At 34.2% G+C, this 20,837-nt stretch overlaps 2 protein-coding genes across 2 annotated transcripts; one reads left to right on the top strand and one right to left on the bottom strand.

Annotated features, from left to right (window-relative positions):
- The first annotated feature begins 1,203 nt into the window (after positions 1 to 1,203).
- LOC117344853 lies at positions 1,204 to 4,058 on the top strand. The gene is made up of 4 exons (XM_033907700.1): positions 1,204 to 1,368; positions 1,846 to 2,071; positions 2,168 to 2,298; positions 3,409 to 4,058. Exons 1-4 carry the CDS (start codon positions 1,323 to 1,325, stop codon positions 3,489 to 3,491), a joined length of 486 nt encoding a protein of 161 aa, XP_033763591.1. The 5' UTR covers positions 1,204 to 1,322; the 3' UTR covers positions 3,492 to 4,058.
- LOC117344852 (paired box protein Pax-6-like) lies at positions 3,599 to 20,194 on the bottom strand. The gene is made up of 4 exons (XM_033907699.1): positions 19,591 to 20,194; positions 16,362 to 16,564; positions 7,160 to 7,412; positions 3,599 to 6,574 (listed from the first exon to the last, which is right to left on the bottom strand). Exons 1-4 carry the CDS (start codon positions 19,742 to 19,744, stop codon positions 6,384 to 6,386), a joined length of 801 nt encoding a protein of 266 aa, XP_033763590.1. The 5' UTR covers positions 19,745 to 20,194; the 3' UTR covers positions 3,599 to 6,383.
- Between the last annotated feature and the right edge of the window lie 643 nt (positions 20,195 to 20,837).

The raw sequence follows: 20,837 nt of genomic DNA on the forward strand, positions 1-20,837 counted from the left end.
GCTGGATATTGATCAAATGTTTTAATGAATGTATGTATATCTATGTTGATCAATATGTGACACTTTAATAAACTATTTTTTTTTTCTTATAACAAATACGCCAGGGGGGATAAACTTTACCGCGGACACATAGTAAATGTTCTTATTACCGTTGCTGGATCCTCAGATGGTATTTACTGTAATCAATAGAACGTTATGACTCATAGATCGTGTTTAGATATATTCTACATGAAAGCCGCTCAATATTTACAATTTTAGGTATTCACATACATTTTAGATATTAACATTTTAGATATTAACATTTAGATATTTACATTTTATACATTTATTTTTTTAAGATATTCTATTTTTTGATATTTACAATTTTCTATATCTATTTTTTTTCTGTACATACATTTATGATATTCAAATACATTTACGTTTTTAGAATTCGTTTTTAGATATCTACATTTTTAGAATTCGTTTTTAGATATTTACCTTTTCATGGTTCAATTTTAAATGTTTACATTTTAGGGGTTTTGTTTTAGTTTTTTTTTAAGATATTTACATTTTAGATATATTTCATACGCCTCCCCTCGCTGTAATACACATATGCCATGCACGTGGTATCATACTATTCAGTATAGCGATAGACACCGGATATACTGTCAATCCCTGACTGTTTTTGAAGGAGAAACGACAAAATCTTGTATTTAATATTCTGAGCAGGTTATGTTCTATGAGTCATCAATGTTGACGTCATCATTTCCTGTGTACTGCCTGGCACGTAGACAGACACAGTGCTTTTGTGTATAAACACAACCCCGCACATTTCTCCAAACAGGCAAAGCCAACAAAAGTCATAACACTGTAAAATATGTTGATTTTTTCGTTATTTTGAGAAAATAAAACAATTTGACAAAGGCTTAGATATCATTGACAAGGGAATGTATTATATACATTGTATATTGAGATAGAACTAAATTGAATCCAAATAAGGGCATTTGATGTTATCCTTAGTGTTCATCAGACAGATAGTATAATAGGATTTGTTTACCATTTTAGTGTTGGATGTTTGGATATGGTTTTGTCATTTTGCCCTTTTCCATTTTGATAATTGAAATATTCATTTTTTTTATAAAAATTAACCATGAGAAATAAAATTTAAACATAGAGTTCGGATACATTATATTCTTTTATACATTCAAATGATAAAAGTATCAACCAGGATTTTGATGATTAACAAGGATATATATTAGTTTGGCCTTAGATTCGTAATTAAGGAGTCATACATTATCAATGTTATACGTATAAATGTACACTTTATACCTACAGTATCAACCATGGTCGACCTCACGAATTGTGTGGCATTATTTCTTCTGGTTTTCGGTAAGTTTTAACAAATTTTAAATGTCTATAACGAATCGTACTTCTTAGTAGTCACTTTTTCAGTCTACGGCCATCACTATAGTAATTTGTAATATATAGATTCACATATACATGTAATGTAATATAACCGTGGTTTGGGTCATGGGAATGTATAGATCTCGAAAGTGTATTCCTTTTTTTGTTTTTTTTTTTTTGTTATAAATATGAATCGTTTTAAACAACCTTTTTTCTCCTGTAATATAGACTATCAAATAAATATATAAGAACAACTATTTGACAATAAGAACATTGACAAGTTTGAGATGTCTTACATGTCTTGAACAAATCTAGGAACACCTGAGGTTGACTCTCCCGGTACTTGAGACATAATGAAAATCAATATTTAATGTTTGATATCACAATGAAAATATGTTCAACGTTTACAAACTACACCAGAATTTAACCATAGTATTTTTTCTCTCTGTATATTTTTTTCAGTCCCATTCTGCGTGACGACCCCCGTTCCAGACACCGCCCCATGTTCCTTAACAGTTTGGAATCGAGCGACGTTTGACAACGTCACAAAAACAAAACTGAATGTTCGGGAGGGTGCGACAGTGTCCCTCTCGTGCGAGTACCGCTGTCCCGGGGCTGAGAAAGGAAAACCACCTGAGATTGAATGGTTGGGACCCGGATATACCCGGATAAGGTCCACAAAAGGAAGGTAAGTACCCCGCCGCCGCTGCCTATCCTTATTTGAATCCCAATTATTAAAATCAATATTGCATGATATTCAAATGTTGCACCATTTCTATTCCAGGATATTTGTTGATCCGGGAGAGACGCCAAGGATTAAGTTATTGTATGTCCATTCCATCAGCGCCGACAATATCGGGCTCTACACCTGTCATGCCCGGGGTGGCCCATCCGTACACGCAGAGCTGGACATGGGTAAGCAATGGGGAAACCTACGTCACCGGAAGTGACATATCGGGCATCAAAACGACGAGAATTGTTTAAATGCTTAAATCCTTTTTAGAAAGACATTAATATACTAAAGCTTGTAAGGCAGTGTGATGTTAGAAACTTAATTAGCATTTTATGTCTCCACCTCGCTACTTTTTTTTTTCGACGATAGAGGTATCGATGACATTGTATTACCTACAACTTCAGCGCCATTTTACACACTCGCCTTACTAATATATAATATCTGAATGCTACCGCTGTCAAAATAATTTAATATAACACATGTAGATATAACAATCTACGTTTCGTCGCTTGTTCTGAAAGCGATATCGATCAACCGGATGCAATTTAACTTTGACATTTATGAGCGTTTTTCATTTGTCGTGACTAAGATAAGTTGAAGAGAAAAGCCTAATTCGGTCTCTATAGCAACACATCCTCTTTGACTTACGCTAGCTTTAGCATATTAAATGTCTGTCTAATTAGGAGTTGAGCAGATATCTACCTCGAAGTGAACGTTTTCTCTGTGCTCTGTGTGTGTTCGATATCACTTCCGGTGACGTAGATTGCCGCCATTGTGAGTATATGATGAGTACAGATAGTCCAGACATTTTCGGTGTACGCAATCATATGTTTGTAACGATAATGAGAGAGCTGGTTGTAATACACGATTATTGAAAGCACTGGTGGCTTCTGATGATTGGCATTAATATTTCACACAATGTGTACATGTCGTCTGCTTGGTTGGCTTTGCTAACACCAAATGTATACTTGGGTTTGTCTGTTTCTAATTTTACTTGGAATTTGATAGAAATTTTGTCAGTCCCGATTCATAAGCTATTTTGAGTTATATCATATTGGTGTTCTCATATTGTGTTGAATATGTCTTAGGTGGGAATAAAACTACTAATGAAATATATAATAAAATCCGCGAAAATACGAATGCAGGTGATAGCACAAAAAAACTACCTTCGGGTGATATTAGTTTTTTAGGAATATATTGATGAAGTTATTAATAGTTTTTGTGTTGTATCAACATTGTATAGGACAGATTCTGACAAAATTGTAATAACTTTTTGTATTTGTTTATATCAGAGGTGCAGGCTAAAGAGTTCACTAACCTGGATTTGACGAGAGGGGAGGACAGGCCGTCTGATGAGGACAGGTTTTTACCATAGTGACCACGCAGTTATAGAACAACGAACATCAAATTCAGTTTTTTCACAATATTTAAAATACAAAAGATGTACATGACACGTATGTCAATGTATGATTATTTGATCGCTCGCGCCAAACGCCACATGTATCATGTATACCGTGTAAACAAATAAAAGTTAAGAGGGTAAATACACCAGATGTTCAGAATTTGTATGATAAAATTCTTAACTGTGCATGAACATCTCTTAGTTTTCATTTAATTTCGATTGATATGCATGTATTGTCTCGATATCAATTTGGAAACATGTTCGGAATTCGTTGTTCGCTTCGCGAGTAGCTATATCCGGTGTACGATGAATAGACGTGGTGTTGTGGAGTATATCATACACTGTGTTTCGCTTCAGCACTAGCACGTGTTTCTTCGATATGTAGAAGCATAGGAAACGCAGATAAATGGCTACCTGTGACGTTTTGGTGTCTAGTAAGAAATGTACTATTTTGCATTTATCAAATAACTGACGAGTACAATCACAGAACTTTATTTTTATCTCAACAAGGCCTTGTCAAAGATTAAATGTTAGATTTTATCTCTACAGAAATTTTTTATATTATCCGTTTTTGAGATAAATAACAAATTCCATAGCCCGGGCACTGGAAACCGGAAAAAACCCTCTTACTTCAACCAGTACCAAGCACGGTATCAATGAAGAGGGCTTCTCCGTTTTGACTTTTTATGACTTCCCACAAACTGTCTTTCCTTCTAAAGATATCTTGGGGGTGTTGACTGTCTCTTAATCACAAACTGCGATTCCAAAATGAAAATTTTGAATTAATTCCAATGGAAATTAAACAAATATTGACCCAAAATATTATTCCCCTATGTATCGTGTAGTAAATTTTACCTTCTCGCTACAGGGGAAACCTGAGACCTCAGGGTCATGAAATTCGCACCTGTCGACCTATAGAGTATTTGATGGTCTTGAGAAGATTTTTGAAATTAAATTTCAGTCATTAGCCTCCAGAGGGGGAACTATATAATTCACTATTTTGGTTGACCTTTGGTCATGAAACGCTTCAACAAAATTCCATTAAAATTTGTTCAGGTGTTTTGGGTACCAGGTGTGTCAAAAATGTTAACTAATGACGAAAACTTTTACTCGAGGATCCGTCTCAGGCGACCTAACAAGAGGCCCAGAGGGCCTGTATCGCTCACCTGGATATTGCAGCAAATATAGGGAAACACTAGGGGATTAACAACGGACACCGGAAGCTCATTGGCGCAGTTGAGCTGTAATTCATGCTGCTGTAAGGGAGGTAACTCGTGTAACGTTGTCATACTTCATGAACTGGACTAAGACTATTTCCTCAACTGTATTTATTTTTAATAAAATCAGACATACATAGATGGAGAAGGTGCTTCCAAGGGAGAATTTTACACATCGTAATTGTATATACAGAGTTTCCCTTAGAAAAATACACATATTCCCACTTTTTACTGTAAGTCCTCCTCGGAAATAATATCTAAACAATAAAAACGAAAGTGGGTGTTCCGATAAATATAGTCTTTTACATGAAACAGATTTAACTTGTATTCATACAACAAAATTAAGGTCATCAAAAATGATCCTCCAGCCCACGAGCCTTGACGGAATTGGACGAGATGTTACGATGGGATCCATGTCTGTATCGTAAGATGAACTTTATAGTGACATCAAATATATTCAAAACGTCATACATCTGTTAAATCTTTATTTCACATATATACCATACAATAAAAATTAAAGTCACGTGAAATTTGCATATTGTTTACATAAAAAAAAAACATTTATGAAATGAAATGAAGTCAAACCGATGATCAATGTGAGGTATCCAGCAGTATCATGAAAATACATACACCCCTCAAAAATTTGACGTCTGGCCTCCTAATCTACGATTGGCTTATGAAACATCAGCCTGTCATGTTTTCTCTTTAACTTGGTTCCTCTACATTCCTCATCAATCTGGACTGCTACAACATTGTTCCTTACAGGAAGCGATTTAATTTGTCAGAATAAAGATTGTTATAACGAGATTCAATTGTATGGTATTAATGAAGTTCCTTAGGCTTCGGAAAGGAGGGGGAGGTGGGGGGGGGGGGGGGTTATTTATTGTTTTCTTCACTCAATCACTTTCCACTGCAGGAACATGAAATTGTCATTTGAAATTATTTAACAATTACGACAAAAATAAAGAAAACATATATTGAAGTTGACAATTATCTTACACAGGTAAGGTGATTAAATCTTCACACTGTTTTTGGTCATTATATTATATACATGTATAAATATACCAAACTCTTAAATACACTGACATCTACTATACTACACACGACGGTGTGGAATGACGATCTACGTCATAAGTCCGCCTCATATCTACTTTCTAATTCCTGGAGGATCAACCATAACGTAAAATCAGACTATTTCCGGAAGAATGAGATCAGAATGTAAATGCTGAATCGATGACACCAGACACCTTCAAAATCCAAGGGTTCCGCGTAATAAACCTATCAAGATTGCAACCCTTGGGTTCCGCAGGTGAAAGACGAATGATAGTTTGCTGTAGTGGGTCACGATGAATAGTTTTTTAAGTTTAATGAGAACGAAGTATTTCCGTTATGATTCGAAGTGTAGAAACTTTGAATTATCGTTGGGTCTATACAGGGACCATCGTGGAAATATTTTGTTCCAACAGTGAGCACATGTTTATCTGATAAAACACATTATGGTATCATCCACCAATTGAATTATATGTGTTTCAAAATCAATTGAAATTGCGGTCGTTAACAACTATGAATATGAATAATTGATTTTTAAATGATTTGCATAGTTCAAACAAAGTTACATTCAAAAAAAAAAAGTCAATTAGTGATCATTTCATATTCTCGTTGGCGCTGATGACGTCGTCGAATGCACGTGAGGAGACCGTCTGTTAAGCTGTTCCCTGGCGTAGCGATCTCTGCTCTCTGTCGTAAACCTATGTAAGTAGTCCCTCGCGTAAGATTCAAAATGCTTCCGCTGTGAAATGTCCATGGTTTGTTTGACGGACGAAAGTGGAGGGATTTCACCTGTAACAAATGGACATTATTATTAGGAAGGCTATTTTTTGTTTCCTTGCTGTTGAGAAGAAAAGATCTTACAGTAATTAATCTAAAGTCTGATGAGGCGCTAACAGATTGATAAACGTCTTTATAACATAAAAACAAGAAATACCTTTAAAAACGATAAACTGCATAGTTTTAATACTGGTGGTTATAATGTTAAACTGTTGGCGAAATAATTCAAAGAACTAATGCGTTTCAGCACGGAAAACAAAATTAGACAAGTTTGAATCATTTTTGGTGATAATAAGACTGTATTTGAATCAGGAATATAATGTTATTAATGTGTCATTTGAAAAGATACATACACTTATTCAGGTTGCATTCAATCTTAACTTTGTTTCGTTTTAACTGCATATTGCATTTTGCATTTACCGCTACATTGACCAATCACATACTTCATCTTGACCGGTAACGCCACTTGTCGCGTCATATCCGGGGCCAAAAGAATAGTATACAGCTATGCCGAATAATAACCAAGAGACTCAGAATTGACAAATGACTATTCAGCAAGTAAAATCAGGCGAATTGAAAAAAATATCAAATACAAACCTCTATATGGTGACGTGCCTTCCGGTAGAAACGTCGGAAGTGGAAGGACTGGCGGAAGATTTAAAGGAAGTCGGGGTAACCATGGAAACATGCTGCTGCGAACGGAAGAGAACGCTGACGGACTATATCCAACTGGAGAAAATGCAGGTGGTGTCACGTGATATGGTTCAAGACGGTGTCTCCAGACATCGAACATGCGCACTATATTTTTTTCTTGTTTTCTCCATTTCGCTCTTCGGTTCTGGAACCATACCTGTGAATTACAAAAATAAATAAATAGATTAATAAATTAATTAAATAATTAAATAAATAAAACAACAGGGAATAATCAGTATGACATCTCAATATAATTCAGACACATTCACCATTTTATCAAAGTTCCGGCTTATGACAAACTACTGGATATTGACGGTATTGTAACAATTCGGCAAATCCCGGCAAAGTTCGGGAAACTGATTAGATTGTTTCGATTACTTTAATCAGAGACGTGTATATCACACTGATATACACGTCTCTGTTTTAATTTAGAATATATATAATTAATACTGCTGATGAATCATATCGTAATGTCACGAGACCACGCGACCCAATTAACATAAACATTAACAAACATGCTTAGCTACGAAATTTAAACGATTGTATTTGATCGACGCAGGCACTATTTTTCCGTTTGGAATCCAGTTGGTACTTTAATGTATGTGTGTACTATACGCTGAAGTGTTTTACCCAAACTGATAAATGAAAATTCTGGCGCGACGTGGGTAATAGAGAATAGGGATGAACAATTAGTGCATATATGATATTCAAATTATTCAATAATTCCGAATTTATTGTGTCAAGTGTATTCTTATTAATACGTACGTTGTATAACCGAATCATAAACATATATAAATATTATAAATATTTGTAACTTTGCCAAGCGACTAAATATAATCGAATTACATCAAGCAAAAACATGTTGGTTTGGAATTAAAATTTAAATGTTCGAATTCAGATTATAATTTTATTTAATTATCCTTAATTTAAAAAGTTATAATTATTCCATTGTCAAAATTACTTTTCAAAATTTAAGCTTTTAAACTTTAATTGAAAGCACGAATATTAAATAGAGAAAAGCTTTTCCTTCGAGTTAATAAAATCCTCTTTATAATCCCTTTATCCTAATCTGCGAACTTAAACTTCATTTGTGATTTTATTTTTAATCTTTACATTTCCCCTTAAGTGTCGTACGAAAACCTTCCTTTCAATGATATGTCTCGTAAAAAACACCCTTCCTTTCAAAAAGGACAATTTTAACAAAACCAATATTTCATCTAGATTAAATTTAACTTAATACCTCTAATCTCGATTTTCGCTCATCAAAATGACACGATTGATTTGTTGAAAGTTTATAAAACGTTAAACTAATTGGAATATTTGAAAACAGGTCTTACAAGTGCAAGATTAGACGTTTAATCTATAACTCTGATCCTGTCTCGATTCGTGGTGTTGTTTTCGATTATCTTTTTTACAAATCTGTCACTAATTGGGAGGTTTTAACAATAGATTAATTCAAGACGCTCTCCTGATTATTCTCAAACGTCCCACTTACGTCAGAAAGTCTGCACGTGTCAACAGCAGGGGCATGCTACTTAAGATGATTTTAATAAACCCTAATAATCTCATCATTATCAAATTGTCATTTAAAATCCTGCAAACAGTATGGTTCGATGAACGTGTGGAGAGTCTTACAAAGATATATGATTCGGTCGACGTGTGAAGAGTACCAGCGAATGAAATGTATTCGGCTACTAATCTCGGTACCTGGACGTGGAAGGGGGGCAGTGAGACACAGCAAGGCCAGGCATTAATTTTGGTTTTGGAATAGATTTGGTTGGAATTAACACAGCGGTTTTATTCTAGAAATATCAATTTCTTACCAGTATTTTTAATCTGTTCTTTCAATTCCTGATAGAATACACCTCTGTAAGGCTAATATTGTCTATATATTTTAATTCCCTGATCAAGTAAATCGTCAGCCCCGCAGTGAGACTTGAGGGCCCATCCGATTACAACGGTTTGTGAAAATGACACGGAATTTGTTTTGTATATTGATGGATGGTATGATATATCAGTTGGGTTATGTAGTAAATGATATAATTATTTCTAATGTGTAATCTGTATTTAACCTCGATTCTTTACGATAAACAAATATTTGTCTTGGTGTTGTCTCTCTGATCGTGGTGTGATGAATGACAGTTACGTAATCGACACAGTAGGAGTGACTATAAGGTATTTAAGTAAGCTAAATTAGACTTTGGTCTGAAAATAGGGAATACACGATGAATATTGATCGTCACGCGGATAAATTAACACGTAAAACGAAGGCGGCTCTTTGCGCACGCGTGGTTCCCGTAGACATTCGAAAATGTTGAGCAGCTATGGTCAGTTTTCATTTCATATCGTTTTTAAAAAACCTGATTCGGCACATGCTGTTAGTTACACTATAATTCTTGTTTATTTTGTTGATGTTGTAGGAATTTATAAGTTGGTAAAACTTATTGACTTATCCCTTTGTCAATTTATGTCAATAAAATATCTTTAAACTAAACTATGAAACAATTTCCTTGTAATATTGCTAAATTTTAATATCTGAAAGAAAAGAAAAAAAAATGAGAAATATATAAGATAATTTTAACACCATATTTTATTTTTTATTTTTTTTTTGTTTTTTTTTAATTTAACACCTTTTGTATTTCAAAAACATAAGGGTTTTAATAAATGACAGATTTTATTAGACACATTTAGAGACATTTGTTCCGATCAAATAAGAATGTCTAACAAAAACATTCTAAATGATAAAATGTCTACCGTACAGTTTTGTCGTAAAACTGTCCGGGGCGTTTATACTCCGTGAAGTGTGATGTTATTAGGAACAGTGAATTATGTGTTACGTCACATATGTATGTATATCCATGAGGTTTAACAGATTATTACAATGAAGTTTGTTGATACGCTAGGTCTGGGCCTGTGTGTTGTATTAATAGGATATACCAACGTTCTGGCTGCAACGTCCAAGCGCCATAATAAATCTCATTTCAAATCCGATTGGCTTGACAAATAAAAATATTAATATTTGGTAACATATTAGCGAGTTATTACATTTGGGCTAAGTATACTCGACTGAGTTGATAAAATGTTTATCTTATAAGTTCTCTGTGGCGTAAAGGGGCCAGATATTATATACTGGTGATTGCCATCATTACATTAAATATTATATAAATTCATCAGTTTTGAATCCAGGTGTGTCCGTAATATTAGAGTCCTAGTCAACCCTCAAAATAAGATTACATAAAACGTCCGTTTCAAGAAGGACGGACATGTATTGCATTGTATACAGGATTATGTAGATATTCGCGATTATTGCAAATAAGTAAAGCATATAATTCAAATATTGTAATTCTATATTGGTTTTGGAAAGAGGCGTTGATAATTTGCAAAAAAACTTGCCCAATCCCTTTGTACGTTTTGACAGTAAAATATGTTTGAATCAATTAAAATCAAGTCAAACAGCTTGATCAAAATGGAAATATCCTAATGAATACACCATTGCAAATTAAAATACATTTTATTACTGAAATTAATATTGTATTTTCTATGTGTCTTTAAGTTAAGGAGCGTCAGTTTAAATTATTGTAAACATGGCGATGTCTTTATTGATGATTTTTACACTTTTCAATTGACATTTAATATTTTATGTGAAGTTCTCAGATGCGTACTAATATACAGTATAATACGTGTCGTCATGCAAACACTCAAAAATGCGCATTCTTACGGCAGTGTGAGCTTGGACATTAAACCTGTTATCGATATTTATTTTTTTATTTGAAGCAATATCAGTGGCGTAGGAAGCGGGGGGGCAGGGGGGGCAATTGCCCCCCCACTTTTTTCAGTGGGGGGGCAAACATATCTTTTTGCCCCCCCCCCCCCCCCCCCCCCCACTTTTTGACATCCAAAATCTAAAAAAGGGGATAAAACGCGAATTTATATATTCATTTCGATAAATATCTGTATATTTCCGAACCGATAATGTTTTCTTTAAGGCAGCGATAAAAACTTTATCTTGTACATCCGGAACATTCCGACTTTTATACTAGTATATCAATCCTCAGACCTGTGTGTCGGTCGTCTGCAATAGCCTGGTAAGTCAATATTTATATCTTAATACGCAATTTTGCTTAACTTCATCACATAGATTCAATAAGTTGATGATAATTTGTGAAGTTAATTGAGTTCATAATGAGAAAAAGACAGAAACACAACATGAAGAAGAATGCGCGGTTTTAACGTGAATAGAGTGATATTAATTACCGACAGGTACGAGGAAATACAAAAAAAAAATCGCCTCGCGCCTACGGCGCTCGCTTTATCACTAAATTACTGCCCCCCCCCCCCCCCTTTCGATTGCAGATCTACAGGGGGGCTTCGCCACCCTGGGACCCGCTGGGCGGCCCCCAGACCTCTCGCAAAAAGGGAAAAAAAATCGGCTCGCGCCTACGGCGCTCGCTTGATCACTTAATTACTGAACCCCCTTTCGAAAACTCCTGGATCCGCGCCTGATCCCGAATTATTGGAAATGTGCTATATTCAGTTTTCGCGGAGGGCTTAGACCCCCTTGAACCCATATCAGGGCGCTGCCCTGGACCCGCTGGGCGGCCCCTCGGACCCCGGCCTACGGCGCTCGCATTATTACTAAATTACTGGACCCCCACCACCCCCACCCCGCCCTTTCGAAAATCCTGGCCGGGCCTGGTGATTCATGTTTTGCTATATTTAATATATATATTCTGATTTGCGTAAATAACTTATTTTGTACTACATAAATTATCAAAATTATCATGGGATGTTGAAATGATAACTATTGGCTAATTTTGCGGAGATGGCATACGATTTGTTTAGTGCGTAAAATTTAAGGTTAAAAAAAATTTTGCCCCCCCACTTTTTGATGACTTCCTACGCCACTGAATATCATTGATAAATCCGATTTCCCGACAAATCTCTGACTTTTATCCAAATGTATGTATTTGGTCGGCCTGACTTATCATAGTATGTTTCCACTTGATTAATACACGACACATGCATGGATGATTTGATGACAGAAATTAACGATATCTCAAATGATTGGGGATCTATCTGGGTTAGTTATAACTAATATTCGTTATTTAGATTTTTTAAGTTCCAAAATATTTTTCCTACATTGTGTATTTGTGATATTGATTTTAATGAAAAACAAACTGATAAAACTCAGTCATACCAATGTCCGGAAACACAGTTTGAAATAGGCGCGAATTGCGGTTTTCTTTTTTACTTCAAGGTAAAAAGGCCCCTCCCCTCCCTCCTGCGTAAACCACGGCTATAATACGGTCGGTGTATCAGTTCTGGGGATCACTGTAAATTTGTTTATAGTGTTTTCCAAACGAGCCTATTTTACCTCATTAGTGAAAATGCCTGATACTTCTGATCAATTTTCATTTTAATTCCACAATAGGGATATTCTTCTCAACAATTCATCCCTGCGAACCTAAAAGAGGATTAGTTAAAATTGTTTTGTCCTTTTACTATGTCGGAAACTTTCCATCAGCGTCCCAATTTATAAATTACCGAGCGTGTTAGTGGCGGTTACTGGCGTCCAGCAGCGCCCCCTGTGTGTCTGTATCTCGTATCAGGAGCGGTTAATCTTCCTCTTTTATCTCCAAAACAAGGATCGCTAATCTCTCCCCTGGAGATACAAACTTTCTAGATAGCTTGAGAATGGCACATTATCGGAGTTTTATAAGTTCATACTTTCTACAAATCGATATTGGGTATTTTTGTTCTGTTCTTTAATATTTAACCGTGTTATGTAAATTAAATCCAATGGTTTCAATACTTCGCCCTGCCCAAAAGAGATGTTATATCCACGTAAACGGTTTATTTATGATCTGGTTTATATATTAATTTACGAGAAATATCTTCGTAAGTTCACGAACCACTGATGGCTGCAAAGTAACAGCGTAAAGCTACATTTTCATTTTTCTAGCTCCATTCTTCAAAATTTATTCGACTGATTATATCATTTTAAGCAATAAACTTTTTTAACAGCGAGAAAAAGCATTATCAAAATTTTAAATACTGTAATCTTAATCACTGAATTTTAATTCTATAACGGTTCCTCACATATTGATTTGGTATATTTTGTATTCGAGACAACAGAGTCCATTGGTACGTATACTGTATACCAAATGTAGCGTAATTATGTAACTTACTCAACTCATTTACACAGTAGTCTTCCCTGACGATGAAAAGTACAAAATAGAAAAGTGTTTGTTTGATTTGTTGAAATTGTTAATTTCTGTTGATTAATATTTTAACAAATATGGTGGTTACGTAGGAATTGTAAGGCAAACCAAGTTGTAAGCTTGTATTCGTGGAGCAATGAATATCCAATATTTAACCAAATTATATCTTATAAAGTATTTTATAGTTTAAACATATTTTATTGACATATAATAATGACAAAGGGATTAGTCAGCAAGTTTTTCCAACTTATAGACGACTTCTCCCGTAATAATAACAAAATAATAAACAATAACATAGTCACATGATGGCATATACAAATATTCAGAAATTCGATAAAGAAACGAAAATATAATGAGAGAGAGAGAGAGAGAGAGGTACATATAAAGTTAAATGACTGCATCGGGAAGGATCACGACTTTTGGAATGAATTCAAATATACTTAATCAATTAGAAGAAAAAACAGTTTTATATTATATGGATAAATGGAGCATTAAGTTTTTTTATTATAGGAAAATAGTATGAAAAGGGGAGGGGGGGATAGGAAGTGATGATCTTTTATACTTGATGAGATATCTCATATACTTGGTGAGATATCTGATATACTTGGTGAGATATCTGATATACTTGGTGAGATATCTGATATACTTGGTGAGATATCTGATATACTTGGTGAGATATCTGATATACTTGGGCAGATATCTGATATACTTGGTGAGATATGATATACTTGATGAGATATCTGATATACTTGGTGAGATATCTGATATACTTGGTGAGATATCTGATATACTTGGTGAGATATGATATACTTGATGAGATATCTGATATACTTGGTAAGATATGATATACTTGGTGAGATATCTGATATACTTGGTGAGATATCTGATATACTTGGTGAGATATCCGATATACTTGGTGAGATATCCGATATACTTGGTGAGATATCTGATATACTTGGTGAGATATCTGATATACTTGGTGAGATATGATATACTTGATGAGATATCTGATATACTTGGTAAGATATGATATACTTGGTGAGATATCTGATATACTTGGTGAGATATCTGATATACTTGGTGAGATATCTGATATACTTGGTGAGATATCCGATATACTTGGTGAGATATCCGATATACTTGGTGAGATATCCGATATACTTGGTGAGATATCTGATATACTTGGTGAGATATCTGATATACTTGGTGAGATATCTGATATACCTTATAAAAAGTCTATAATTTATAAATAGAGGTTACACAACGAGTGGTTGTTGGATATGGAATTTATTTCACACGAGTAAGTTATTTTTTAAAAGTTACAAAAGACACGAGCTTTAGCGAGTGTTTTTTGCAACTTTTACAAAATAACTTACGAGTGTGAAATAAATTCCATATCCAACAATTTCGAGTCGTGTGACCTGTTTCTACCACAATAATATCGGCTTGAATCAAAGGGAAACGTGGCCAAGAATAATTTCGCGTATGCAAATAAAGTGTACCGGTGACGTCCGGGACCCGGTGATGTGACGTCATTAGATTATTGATGACGTCAATAACAATTGCAGCTTGGGTCAAAGTTCACCGTGTTAGCCAATCGAAATGCGTACAGAGTTTATACCACGTGTGGTATAAACAGATTGTTAATCAACAGCTGTAATGATTAACTGATGGTCTGAGAGTTGAATAACACAGGGTATTGTGGTAGAAATAGAGGTTACACAACGAGTGGTTGTTGGATATGGAATTTATTTCACACGAGTAAGTTATTTTTTAAAAGTTACAAAAGACACGAGCTTTAGCGAGTGTTTTTTGCAACTTTTACAAAATAACTTACGAGTGTGAAATAAATTCCATATCCAACAATTTCGAGTCGTGTGACCTGTTTCTACCACAATAATATCGGCTTGAATCAAAGGGAAACGTGGCCAAGTATAATTTCGCGTATGCAAATAAAGTGTACCGGTGACGTCCGGGACCCGGTGATGTGACGTCATTAGATTATTGATGACGTCAATAACAATTGCAGCTTGGGTCAAAGTTCACCGTGTTAGCCAATCGAAATGCGTACAGAGTTTATACCACGTGTGGTATAAACAGATTGTTAATCAACAGCTGTAATGATTAACTGATGGTCTGAGAGTTGAATAACACAGGGTATTGTGGTAGAAGTTATTTTATATAATTTGGTTAATGACTGGATCAGTATCTCCATTAATAAATGATAACTTGGTTTACCATGTGATTGTTTCAGCTGTCAACCTTAAATCAATCTCATATCTCAGGTTAGGTGATATGGTGACACATACCACAGGGGCATTTCTAGTCTTATATTTAAACAAGAAATATCTTTAAAAAAAGATAAACGGCATAGTTTTAATGCTGTTGGTTATAATGTAAAACTGCTGGTGAAATAAATTAACGAACTAATGCGTTTTAGCACGAATAACAAAATTACATGTATATCAGTTTGAATCATTGTTGGTGATAATAAGACTGCATTTGAATCAGGAAGATAATTTTATTAATGTGTCATTTGAAAACACATACATTGATACATCCACTTATTCAGCTTGCATTCTTAACTTTGTTTCGTTTTTACTCCATATCAGCATTTTGCATTTACTGCTACATTGACCAATCACATACTTCATCTTGACCAGGAACGCCACCTGTCGCGTCATATCCGGGCCAAAAGAAAAGTATACGGCTATGCCGAAAAAATAGCTAGAAATACCTATATAGTCTTAATATATAGGTATTTCTAGATATTTTTTAATATAAGACTAGACATGCCCCTGTGCACATACTGTACTCGATGGTGCGTCAGGAGAAATGTACTTTACTTAAATTAAGATTGTGTATTATTTTTGATTGACAGTTACCTGCACCCTTGCTTCTGTGAGTTCCACTTTCTCTGCGATCTGTTCCCGTAGTGTACAGTCGGGGTAGTGTGTGTGCGTGAACACCGCTTCCAGCTCCCGGAGCTGCTCCGCAGTAAATGTGGTCCGGTTCCGTCTTTGCTTCTTCAATGAAGCCGATAGATCGTCATCCGCATCGCCATCACAAAATGCTTCGTTGTCATATCCTGAAAAAAAATAAGAAAGCTTGCTTATCCATTATCGTCTAATAGTGCAATGATAGAAACCAATTTATATCTCATACCATAGCTTCAGTGGTAGCATAATGATGATTCATGTAATCGTGAGACTTAATGTATCTTCATTTATAACTTTATATTAACATTTGCTCTACTAAAAAGACTTGATAAGTTCCGGGCTATGACAACCATGCATGAACCGGTATAAATATTAAGTGTTGATAACCAATGTTCGTTATTTGCACGCCACCGATCGCACGACTCGTTAATATTGTCATAATGCCAAGTACCGTTTTATTTAAATATATCTTATTTGCTTCAAACGCAGAAAGGATTAGGCACTAATTATTACAACATTACTAAGGCCCTCTCCACAATAAATATTAAATAAATTGAGAAATGGCATAATATGATCACAATGAAAACTTCTTTTTTTTTACAAATAATCATAAAAACAAACAAACAAACAAACAAACAAACGAAACAAAAAACAAAAACAAACGATGTATATCAAATCATATTACTGGAACATTTGGCTGGATTTTATATAATTTTGCACACGTCTAAAAATGCTTGTGTTTACATCTATCGGCAGATTTCCTTATAGTAGTAAGTTTAAATCACTGACAACCTCCAGATCTAAATTTTGTAAATTTGAGAAAAGGGTACGTCTTTGTATAATATAGTGAGAATATATGAAAAAGAAATGATAGGCATTCTCACAGGAATTTCCACAAGAACACTCAGAAGTTTCAGTTTGATTTACTCTAAAAGATCACAGTTTAGTGAACTACATGTATACCTCATCTTTGTATGCAAAATATTCTCCCCAAAACTGTGGGAGGAAGGCGCTGTTTTGATGATTAAATTGAAATGAAATAATGGATTTAAAAATAAATAGAGGAGACGATATTTTGTGTTGTCGTTGTGACGGATATAAATGATAAACTGATATAAATCTATTTATGTATACTAAAACACGATTTAATTTTACAAATCTACATCATATCATTAATAAGCATCGACTCTGACCTTCGTTATAAGATACTACACACACCATATAGCTTAATATCTGAAGTAAGTGTGTAGGTATCTTATCAATACAACATTCTGTTGAATTACATTATGTGTTTGTAGGATAATAAAAACTGAAGAAAATACAATTAGATAAAAGTTTTACATCTTAATAACAAAGTTAAAATATATACAGATTGGCCTAAATGTGATATCAATTCTAAATCATCTCAATTTTGTGATATGAAATTAATTTAAATTTGAACCAATTTTGTTGCAAACAATACGCAAAAGATCGATAGACTAAGGCGATAATGAGGAATTTGATATTCATCTCTATTTCTGAGATTATAAGCAGACAGATCAGACACTTTCGGGGGAAGAAGAGACACAAGATAGCATGGTGAATTACATGACTGAATGCTATAAAAATGAGTTTCTGATATTTCTACGTTCTTTTCAGGATTGCCAGTTCAATCCCCGATATACTCTAAATTTACTTGTAAAAATGGGAAAACCTGTAATAATTCTGGAGGCATCATACTGTATGTTTTCAATAGCTTCTGTGTCTCCTTCGTTGCAATTACCCAAACCTCACATGCATATTCTTTAAAGGGCCGGACGTATACGCCAAAAATAATTCTTCTGTGTTTTTGTTTGTTTGTTTGTTTTTTTGTTTTTTGTTTTTTGTTTTTTTTTTTTGTTATTAAGTGTAAGAGTTTGATTCCATATGTGATTTAAGTGTATATCCAGAATACTTAACCCTTGTAGAGAAAACAGTATTGCAACCATTACGACTAGTATGATTTTAATACTGATTCCCATTTAGAGCGAAACTGTGATGAAGCTACTGCTAAAAATGTATTATATGAAATAAACGCGTACAAAAAACAAACAAACAAACAAACAAACAACCAAAACAAATAAAAACCAATCAATAAAAATGCTTTAATAATTATCCGATTAAACTTGTCTTTAGTTATTCGAAAGCGTGAATAAATTAGCATGTATCCCTGTTACCTGAAAAAGGGGTGAATTTTCAAATATTTAATAAATTTTCCGACAAATATTACGGAGTAGAAATTTTATAGAATTGTAAACAAATTAAACTTTGTTTGATATCACAAAGGTGGTGTATACATATAGGGAGATTTATCAATCTCGGAATTAAAAAGAGTTGTATCGTTTATTGATTACAAAAATTATTTTTCGAACTTCTGTTTTAAACAAATTAACACTTTGTTAACACTGTCTACTCGGGAGCATCATGGAAAGAGCATCTGAGATTTTATATGAAAAACTAAAGCATCTAAAACAAATTCGTATTAAGGGAAATCAATACGATTTGATTAACATATAAAATTAATTAGATTGGTCAAAGGTTCCAACTGAATAAAGAGCCAGACCGATTCAGCATTGCAAATGTCATTGGAACCAAGATATTCATGTAATATATATATACATATATGTCTAGTTTTCAGGGGAAAGACTCTCAAATTGGATAAATGAATTTAAAAGATACCTTAAATTGTTTTGTTTTCACTGTAATAACCGTAAATATGGTTATATTGGTGATTGTTTTCTGCCAAATCATTATTATCTTAACAATGATAATTACTTACCGATTTTCAACATACAAACATCGCATTTCTGGCAAAATATTCAAGTTAAGAAAACTTCATAATTTGTTTCCATTACACATTGTATAGTTATATCAAATAAAACAGACCATGTTTTTGTGAGGAAAAATAATAGATCCTTTAAAATGAACGATATTTGCTTCTTCTTTTCTTCCATGAAATATCGTAGTTCAAGTCTTCAATATCATTTTGAATCAAAAATTAATTTGATTTTACCAAAAAAACTTGAATAATATTTATGACTCTGATTTGATCTGTTTAAACTGAAAACAAAAGCTTTTAAATAAATGGTTGTTTCTGATTGGAATGGTTAGTGACAGCTCCTTGTGTTTTAACTCGTCATCAAATACAAATCCTTACCTCTGTCTGAGGAGTCATTGTCATTATCATCTACCACATCTATTTCTTCGTCACCAGAATCTTGCTCCGTCTTTTCGTGAATTGCCCTACTGACAGCCTCTCGGTCTGGTTTGTACGTGAGATCCTCGGCATCGCTGTAATCCTTTTCGCTCATTTTAATTAAGTTAATAACACAAAATAATGATAAAATAATCCGTCTATAATTATGTTTTTATATTTGTTTTAAAGCACTTCTTTGAATCTTTTATACTTCGTGGAATGATGTACCCAGTTTTACTACATTTCTAAACGAGATGTTCTAGAGTCATCCTACAAGTGGTATTTTCAAACAATTATTGTTCCGCTTAATGTCCACATTCAAATTAAAAACGATCCAGAATTTATATTCTGAAACAATCCATTTTCACATTTCGTAGTTTTTCCACCAATCTAAAAGTTCCGAATTAGATTTCCAAAATAATGAAAATGCGTGTTCCTGGTCGGTGCGGTGTGTTTGAGCCTGTGAAGAGAGATACCTGTGGACTATCTGTTACACGTCCTAATTACCCACTAATATCCAACATTTCCTAGGTTAACTTTATCCTCTACGTCTGTATTGTCCGTGGCGAACGAGCTCGTCCACTTAGAGTGAAAGGCTAAAGAGTATATTGAACCGAACAATGAGCACATCCCTGTAGGGGCGAAATCCCCTAAGCGGGATTAGACTGTAGGAATCGTACAAGATACGCCCCCAATAATCCGATCAGTTCAGCGTTTTTTATTATGAAATCACTCTCTCGTTAAAATGAAATAGCTTCACGCATCTTGATTGTTCAAATATCAACAACGTGTTTATTTGCCTGTCGTATTGAAAGTCAAATTAAGAAAATCATTTTTATTTATACACTAAGTATAATTCGTATTGTTTCTGGCCAATTCTTGACCAATACAGTCAATGACAATGAGAATTGTTTATTCTCGTTAACAGTACAGTCGAACATGTGTTGAGTGGACCCCGCCTATACGACAATTTATCCCTATATGTACAAGTTCTGAAATGACCGATTACCCTGATCACCTAAGTACATCTCCATAAACAATGCACTTCTTATATAATTACTTGCATTTTATTATCGATCATTCTGCACTCCAATAGTCCCTATTTCTAAATATATGTATTAAAGAAAATTGTATGTATTCAATAAACATATTTGTGCAATAAAAAGAAATTCATGCAATAGTTTTCATTGTGTGGGGCAGCATCGTGT

The sequence above is a fragment of the Pecten maximus genome, chromosome 16 (genome assembly GCF_902652985.1).
Source record: "Pecten maximus chromosome 16, xPecMax1.1, whole genome shotgun sequence".
Lineage (NCBI taxonomy): Eukaryota > Metazoa > Mollusca > Bivalvia > Pectinida > Pectinidae > Pecten > Pecten maximus.